Raw genomic sequence first — 9,622 nt, 5'->3', positions numbered from 1 at the left:
TTCTATATGCAGTTTGGAAAACTCTCATCCAGGTGGCCAACATAGCCATCATGTCTTTCTCATAATTGAAATGCTCACCATCCTTAATCATCAGAGAAATGCAAATCAAAACCACTCTGAGATATCATCGAACACCAGTTAGATTAGCCCATATCACAAAATCCCAAAATCACAGATGCTGGCGGGGTTATGGAGAAAAGGGAACACTACTACACTGCTGGTGGTTTCTTTTCTAATGTTGGAAAAGGTGTTGTGTTCCAGTTGTGCCTGCCGTTTAATCATGACAGTTGTGAAGACTTTCTCTGTTGGGTCATCCATTCCAACTCTTGTTGCAAGCTTGTGGTTTTTGGTCTCTGTTCAGTCAGTCATGCAGTTTGAATCCTTGCCCTGCCAATTATTCTGTAGGCAGGTTATTTAATTTCTCTGAGCCTTTGTATTTTCATACGAAAAGTGGAGATAAAGCTAATACCTTTCAGAGTAGTCGTTAAATTACTTGGGTTAACATATTTAAAATGCCCAGCATAGTACCTAGAATACATAAACATAATAAATAGTAGTAGTCTTTTTTACGGATAACACATGGAGCTTGCTGGTCTCTTCTAGCTTTTTATTTTTTATATTTTTTTAAATTTCAGAATAGTAGGAGGCACACATTTTGCTTTCATACTTTGTTTTCATACAGATTGAATCATAGTTGTAAGTGTGCCCCTCTCTCCCGACTATTTAAAAAGGATTCAGATGGAATTGATTTTCATGTCATTATTGAGTAATGTGTTGTTCATCTGATTCCTATAGGTCTACCACCACCGGGAAATAAGGTCATTTTCAATGTGGAGTTTAATTTAAATGCCCAAAGTCAGCAATTTTGTGTACTGTGTGTAAATAACCATTTTATATCATTTGCATTTGGTGGAATTACAGTTGCTTCTCAACATCTTGAAAGTTGATTGAATACATTTTTATTTCATCTTTTTTCATATCTTTTAATTTGCTGACTTCTTTACATTATTGGTTTTGTTATAATGTTTATTTTACCTAAATGTTCTCTAATTATACTATGGGTATTTATTAAATGAATCACAACTCAAAGTCAAAAATTTCAGGTTGGTTGTTTTGTTTGGACTACCTTTTTATTGTTCATAATCATTAATTTTGAATTAACTATCAGGGTGTACTTTTGTTACCTTGGAAATATTAGTGGACATATGTATACTTCTAATCATACAGCTATTCTTTAAAGACTTGGATTTAGAAGACTCAAAGGTTGTTATATAACTTCTTGTTTTTTTGTGACACCTGACCTGTTTATATGGCTGTATGTCTGCTGTCATTATTATTTCATAGAGAATAGTAGTGTCATATACTATTGCAGAGAAGATAGGAATGTTTATTTTTGCAGCTTTTTTTTTTTTTTTTTGAGACATAGTCTCAGTTTGTCACCCAGTGTAGAGTGCGGTGGTGTCTTATCTCACAGCAACCTCCAACTCCTGGGCTCAAGCAATTCTTTTGCCTCAGCCTCCCTAGTAGCTGGGACTACAGGCACCTGCCACAACACCTGGTTATTTTTCTTCTTGTTGTTGTTTTTTATTTAACAGATCCAGGCTGAGTTCAAACCCACCACCCCTTGTGTATATAGCCAGAGGCCTAACCACTGAGCTATGGATGCTGAGCCTCTTTCAGTTCTTTTTTCTTTTTTTTTGAGGCAGAGTCTTATCTGTTGCCCTTGGTAGAGTATTGCAGCATCATAGCTAATCTAGCAACTTTAAACTTTTGGGCTTGAGCAATCCTCTTTCCTCAGCCTCCCCAGTTGCTAGGACTGTAGGCTCCTACCACAACCCCTGGCTAGTTTTTCTATTTTGAAGTAGAGATGGCGTCTCAATCTTCCTCAGGCTGGCCTCAAACTCATGAGCTCAGGCAGTCCACCTGCCTTGGCCTCCCAAATTGTTAGGATTATAGGCATGAGTTACCACACCCAGCCCACTTTTGCTGCTCATATGGGGCTTTCCTACTTGTCATTTATTCCTTAAAGATCAAATATTTTTTACCAGTCCTTTGAATTGCATTAATAAGCTAAATATTGTATGCTAATAAGGAGATATTTTCTTAATTTCTTGGTTTATATTTAGGCGTTATTTACCTTTGTATTTTAAAAAGTGCAATAATTGTAAGAAAACAGTGTGATTTTTATGGCTGTGATCCTAGCACTTTGGAAGACTGAGGTAAATGGATAGCTTGATCTCATGAGTTTGAGACCAGCTTGAGCAAAAGTGAGACCCTGTCTCTACTAAAAATAGAAAAACTGAGGCAAGAGGATCTCTTGAGCCTAATAGTTGGAAGTTGCTATGAGTTATGATGCCACAGCACTCTACCCAGGGCGACAGCTTGAGACTCTGACTCAAAAAAAAAAAAAAAAAAATTATGATTTTTAAAATATGATGCAATCTGGAGTATTGGCTTCTTTGTGTGTGTGTATATATATGTATGTATATATATGAATGTCATTATAAAGCACATTTTTTCCTAATTTTATAAATTTCAGGGAGAAACACACCTTATCTTTCCTAAGAAAGCATCAGTGGAGCAGCTGCAAAAAATTCGTGACTTGATTGCTATAGAGAGAAGTAGCAGATTGGATGGTTCAACTAAGAGCCACAAAGTAGAGTCATCTCAGCCACCTGCAACTGGTACCCAGGTTTCTACAACAGAGTCTCCAAATCCTAATGGGTTAGCCCAGCATGCAGAAATCCATCAAGGACAGTCATCAAATTTGCCATCTGCTCCAATGGTAATGTTGGAATTAAACCTTCTTTAGTGTTCCTTTCAAAATGTTGAATAGCAAAAGCTTTAAAGTGTGTCCTAGTTTAGTCCTGAATTGGTGCTCCCTATATTCTTGGTTCTTCCAACTCCTAACACATCCAGGTTTCTTCAGCTCCTTAAAAAATTGGCAAATTTGTGGTAAAAGTAGGAAAACTGGCTGCCTTTTATTTATATTTTAGATCTTGGCTTGTGGCTTCTTGCTTCTGAGGCAACTTAAAGTTTGTTTAGTTTATCATATATGAGTGAACCTTAGTACTTAAATCAGTTATACAAATTAACATATGTCTTTAACTTAAACCAAAATAATGGACCTGCTGAACAGAGGTGTGACCATGAAATTAGATTTCCTTTACTGCATTGACATTCCTAATCTAGATTTTACTTTGTGCCATTCACTATGCGGTTATATTCAACAGCTCAATCATGTTATCAACACCTTAATTCAATGAAATGTCAACTTCTTTAGGTTTAAGTTAAATAAGTTAATTTACTGATAGTGGATGCTAGCAAATTGGTGAAGTTTGTTAGTATGCACAATATATACTTCCGAAAAACTAAGATCAAATTTGTGATGTCTTACAGGCATTTTTGGTAAATTTAAATAAGTTCCATTCCATTTAATAGGAGACTATCCTATTTATAAAAATCCCTTTTGAGGAGGGTAATTGGTGAGATCACACCTCTGGTGCATTTTACAAGGATACATGTTAAATTTACTAAGTGTAGAGTATAAATGTCTGAACACAATAACTAAGAAAATGCAATGAAGGCTATGTTAACCAATTTGATGAAAATATTCCAAATAGTATATAAAAACAGCACATTGTATCCCATGATTGCATTAATGTACACAGCCATGATTTAATTAAAAAAAAAAATCCCTTTGATACAGGTCCTTAAGTATTATTCTCCTAAATTTTTGCTGTTGGAAAAACTGTGATATTTCTATAGTAATTTTGTCAGTAGTCAACTTAAACTCATACCCTCCTATTTTAATTTTGATAGAACAGTTTGTCACTGTCCTCCACACAGCAGAAGTTTATGTAGTATCAGTTGTTAAATCTACCCTTAATCTTCTCTAGATGAATAATTATAGAGCTTTTACTCTCTTCCTTGGATTGTCAAATGATTAGCAGACATTTCTTTGTCTAGGTTGGGAAGACCTCAAACTTCTTAAAAATAAACTTCTTTTAAAAATAAAAGTGTTAAGGGGCTGGCCTTTTATGTAATTCTTCTTAAGTGGTTTCTAAACTTGTTTTGTGGGGGATTAAGCCCTCTAACATAATCCTTTATGCCTCAGTTGGCTTAACCTTTAAGTCTTTAAAATATTTTCTCTGATTATAAGCATCACTGATAGTGTTTGTTTATAATAATAATAAACACAGCTAGTGTTCATGAATGTTTCTGAGAAATTGTTCCCGGATGGTATTGCATCAATTAATGATGATACTAAATGACTATGGCATCAGATGAGATAGTGTATGTTAAAGTTCTGCAGACTATAAATAAAGAGTTGGCTCTTAGTAATTCTGCTTCATTATGCAGTTGTTACAGAAAAGTGGGACTGCTTAACTCTAATGTTAAGTAACTAGTTATTCCATGTCTTAGAACAGTGGTTTCCACGCTTTTTGACTGAACATCTTACCAGTAATAAAATATGGAATATATAACCCAGTGTCTATTTATTTATTAATTATATGCTTCTATACTAATTTATTATGTGCCTTATATAAAAATCGTGAAAAATTAGAGGGTGATATAAAAACTAAATCTCCAGAGCACCCCAGGATTCTCCTGCTCCTCCCTAGGAATGTGTGCATACCATCTTGGAATACCTTTGGTCTTTATCTGTTTTGCAGTTAAGGTTGGTAGTGATATAGAAGCTCACTTAACATCTTTCTTGACTTTTAACATGTTTTATTAGGGTTTTTCAAAGTGCCATGTAAGAATATATCTTTTAAAATTTCCTACTTTATCTTCTTTATTACAGCATATAGCTTAAAGTGCTCACTGCTAACCAATCTTACAAAAATGCTTGAAAACATTTTATTTTATAAAATACCTCTTCCAGGACCAAGTAGTATTTTGTTACTGTTTTCTCTCAGGAAATCCACTCACTTTTTTTTTTTTTGAGACAGAGTCTCACATTGTCACCCCTGGTAGTGTGCAGTGGCATTGTAGCTCATAGCAACCTCAAACTCTTAGGCTCAGGCAGTCCTCTTGCCTCAACCTCCCAAGTAGCTGGCCCTATAGGCACTTGCCACAATGCCTGGCTATTTTTTTTCTCTTCAGAGACAGGGTCCTCACTCTTACTCAGGCTGTTCTCAGAAATCAAGCAATCTATCTGCCTCAGCCTCACAGAGTGCTAGGATTGATTACAGGCATGAACACCATGTCTGGCCTTCACTCACATTTTCTGAATCTTCTTTAAGCTCCTTCCTTTTCTTGTTTCTTAACTTTGCAATTCAGATAGTTTGGGGCCTTTAAAGCCCTGTCAGTTGCCACAAAACCACTGGCTGCTACACAAAAAATAAATCATCATTCTATTCATTCTATTGCCAAAATAAATTCTGGAGATTAGAACAAAACTAACTTTCTCAAAGATATATGTTATTAATAAAGTAGTGTGTATCAACTCTTACTAGTCTTTAGACAAAAATATCGTTTTCTGAGTTCCATAAAGGAGTTGAAAGAAATTAGAATTAATCTTACATTATATAAACAACTCTTTATTATCCATGGATCACTGGAATTACATATTTTTAATTTTATTTAAATTTTTACTTTTTTTTTTTTGAAACAGAATCTCACTTTGTTGCGCTCAGTAGAGAGTTGTGGCATCATAGCTCACAGCAACCTCAAACTCTTTTTCTTTTTTTTTTTTTTTTTGAGACAGAGCCTCAAGCTATCCTCCTGGGTAGAGTGCAGTGGCTTCACAGCTCACAGCAACCTCCAACTCCTGGGCTCAAGTGAGTCTCCTGCCTCAGCCTTCCAAGTAGCTGGGACCACAGGCGCCTGCCACAACACCTGGCTATTTTTTGGTTGCGGCTGTCATTGTTATTTGGTGGGTCCAGGCTGGATTCGAACCTGCCACCTTAGGTGTATGTGGCTGGCACCTTTGCCACTTGAGCCACAGGCGCCAAGCCCTCACTCTTTTTTAAAAAGTATTTTGTTATTTAAACTTTCATTGCCTTTAGTTGCTATACATTCTATAGAACTTGACAATTATTTTCTCTTGCCTTGCCCATTTGAGTGGGATACTAGCTGAAAATTAAAATGGACTAACGTCAGCAAGAGAAAGATTATAAAAAGCACTTTAACCTGTATGTAAACTACCTGTGTGTATACATCATATAACATAACTATGTAAACTAGGTAAATCCTGGCAAACTTTATAACTGTTTTCTTTTTTGGTTAAAACTAGATCAGATAGGGTGGCGCCTATGGCTCAAAGGACTAGGGCGCCGGCTCCATATACTGGAGGTGGTGGGGTCAAACTTGGCCCCGGCCAAAAACTGCAAAAAAAACAAAAAACTGTATCAAATAAGATTTTGAAATGTAAGTCAAGATGATAGTCATTGATGATGAAGTTTGCCAGTAAACTTTTCTTGTAAGATACAAAGTAGTAGAATATATTGGTACTTACTATGTGAAAGATATTTTGTTGTCTTTTCTAGACAATTTATGAAATGGAATTTAAAAATATGTAGTGTTTTGCTTCTGACTTCTTTTACTTTGTGTAACACTTTTGAAGTTCTTCATTTTGTAGGATTTATCAGTATTTTTTCTTCCTTTTAATTTCTGAATATTTTTCCATTTAAGGATATAGCACATTCTATTTATCCATTCATTAGTTGATACCCATTTGGGTTGTTTCCCTTGTTTGCCTGTTGTGAATAGTGCTGTTATGAACACTCATGTACTAGTCTCCAGACATGTGTGCATTTCTCTTGGGTAGATTCTTAGGAGTAGAACCACTAGGTTGTGTGGTAAGTTGATATTTCATATTTTAAGAAATTGCCAAGCTGTATTTCAAAGTTGCTATACTATTTTACATTCTCACGAGTGGTATATGAGGATTGCAGTTTCTGAATATTCTCACCAACTCTTACTGGCTTTTTATTATAGCCATTTTAGTGGCTGTTAAGTAGTATCTCATGTAGTTTTACTTTGCATTTGTCTAATGACTCAACTGATTTTTATCTTTGCTAGTTGTATGTGCTCATTGTTTGATGTTCCTAATGGAAATAACTTCCTGATAACCCTTTATGAATTTTTAACCCTTTGCCTTCTATAAGCAGATTTGAAACAGCAAAGACAGTTTTCAGTGACATAGTACCACAGAATGTTAGAAGCATTGTGTTCCTAGTTTTGCAACTTTATCTAGGTTGAAAATGTATGATTTACTTAAAATATACATTCAGAACTTTTACTCAGCTAGTATAAATGTATGCTTTTATTTGTCTCGTGACTACTTTTAAGATGTATATGAAATTGTTAAGCTCTCATCACTCTTTCATCACCCTGGAAATTACTGCCTATTGTATATATGGGTATGTAGTTATTTAAAACAATTATCATAATTTGTGATTATTTCATTGAAATTATAAAAATAATATATTGTTAGTAATTATAAATAAAATGAGATGGTTAAATTTAAAATTAATTTTATCTCATAAACCTCCTAGTCTATGTGTGATGTTTATAAGAGGAGAAATCTTCTATTTGGACATCAGATTTAAATATCTGGTTTCTTGTTTGTGAACCTACCACTCTTGAAGGCAAATTATACCTACATGCCTCAGTAGGGGATTACTGAAATTATTAGACATCCATATGTCAAGAGTTAGTATTTATTGGCTCGGCGCCTATAGCTCAACCAGCTAAGGTGCCAGCCACGTACACCTAAGGTGGCGGGTTCGAATCCAGCCCGGACCCGCCAAACAACAATGATGGCTGCAACCAAAAAATAGCCGGGCGTTGTGGCGGGCGCCTGTGGTCCCAGCTACTTGGGAGGCAGAGGCAGGAGACTTGCTTGAGCCCAGGAGTTGGAGGTTGCTGTGAGCTGTAATGCCATGGCACTCTACCCAGGGGGACAGCTTGAGGTTCTGTCTCAAAAAAAAAAAGAGTTAGTATTTATTAAAAATGAAGATGTCTGCTGAGAATTCCAAGATTAAATAATGTGTGTTGTATGTGTGTAATATTTTGATTTTTGTTATTTAAAACACATTAAAAAACCATACACAGATATCTTAACCATAATTTCCTCTGAGTAGCGAAATTATTGATGATTTCATATTTATGTTAAATATTAATATTTTTGCAGCAACATGTATTACTTTTATAAATGGAAGAAAAGGGGTTTTTTATAAGAAATAAGTTATTGAAGTCACAAATTGATTATACCTGTCATTTAAAATGTATTGTTAAATAGAACTTTTGTGTTTAAAAACACGTTCTCAGCTTAAAAGCCTCAAAAGTAAGAATTATATAAAAATAGAAGGAAAACTAGTAGGCTTGGGGAGCCTTGTGCTTTTTACTAAAGAAGTGAATTTGTTAATCCTGCTTCCACTCATTAATTCACATGATTTGAAAAAATCATACACATTGTACCTTTTTTCTTATAAAGAATCTTAAATATATCTTACATCAGAAACCAACTGGATGTATCAGTAGTGAAGAAAAAAGCTTCTTTGATGTAAAACAGACTTCACATTTTAAACTTCCATTTGTACTCCAGATAACTTTTATACTCTCAGACAATTAACTGCTGCCTTATGTAGCCTAAGCACATGGTTACCCAGCTGCTGTGATCACCAGGCAATCAACAACCTTCTATTTTTATGACTTAGTTTTTTTGGAGTTGTGCCACTGAATATGTAAAGAAATAAGGCAAGAAAATAAACTTTACTGTTCAAGATCATTTGAATGCCATTAAACGAATGCACAACGAATTAGGTAATTTCCAGACTGAAAAAGAATTTAATATTCTGGAAGAGTTCTTACCCTCTTAGTAAATGAAAATCTGCATTAAGAAAAAGATACCCCTGTAATTGCCTCATTTTTTTTTTTTGCAGTTTTTGGCCAGGGCTGGGTTTGAACCCACCACCTCCGGCATATGGGGCCAGCGCCCTACTCCTTTGAGCCACAGGTGCCACCCCAATTGCCTCATTTTTATAAGAATTTTTTACATAAACATTGTGATGGGTTTTTTTGTGTGTGTTTTCATATCAGTTCTGAGAAAGGGGCATATTCTTCTCCATTGTGAATTACCTGAACTTGTCATTACCGAGCCTGTATTTCTTCCATCAGCTGTTGCACTCATCTCTTGTGTTAATGGGGGCAAAGTGTCTGATCTTAATAAGGGCCTCCTCCTTTCTCTCCCAGTGGCATTTTTAAACCTTGCTTTAGGCCAGTTTTCTTTTAAGGTTGTTCCACAGGCATCACATGCATATTTCTGAACATAATCCCAGACTGACCGCATCAGAATGAAAGAAAGGAATCTGTTTTAACAAACAGATTAATGTTTAAGAACCTTTCCTGTAAGCTCTCCTAGGTTAAAAACAAGCCAAACATACAAATGTCCTTGGATCCGACATGTCACATATTTCTCACATTCTCTTCTCTATACTCATTATTGCATCTTATGTACTGTACTTTTCTAGTTAGTCTCCATACTTTAATTGTATGTCCTATCATTACGAGTTTTTTGTGCTTGATAGGAGCTTTGACAATTAAGTTCATGAACTCTTCCTAGAAAAAGTGCTTTCGGCTCGGCGCCTATAGCTCAACTGGCTAAGGCGCC

General features: G+C 35.4%; 1 protein-coding gene across 2 annotated transcripts in view; it reads left to right on the top strand.

The window, feature by feature from the left end:
• NGLY1 (N-glycanase 1) overlaps nt 1-9,622 on the top strand; it is a 68,523-nt gene that overhangs the window by 13,029 nt on the left and 45,872 nt on the right. For both annotated transcript variants that reach the window (XM_003781750.2, XM_003781751.3), the window contains exon 3: nt 2,540-2,785. In XM_003781750.2, coding sequence (XP_003781798.1) covers nt 2,540-2,785 — 246 coding nt within the window. The remainder of the gene's footprint in view (nt 1-2,539; nt 2,786-9,622) is intronic.

The sequence above is a fragment of the Otolemur garnettii genome, unplaced genomic scaffold (assembly GCF_000181295.1).
Source record: "Otolemur garnettii isolate 467f Iridium unplaced genomic scaffold, OtoGar3 scaffold00002, whole genome shotgun sequence".
Taxonomy (NCBI): domain Eukaryota; kingdom Metazoa; phylum Chordata; class Mammalia; order Primates; family Galagidae; genus Otolemur; species Otolemur garnettii.
This window is presented reverse-complemented; position numbering and strand designations above follow the sequence as displayed.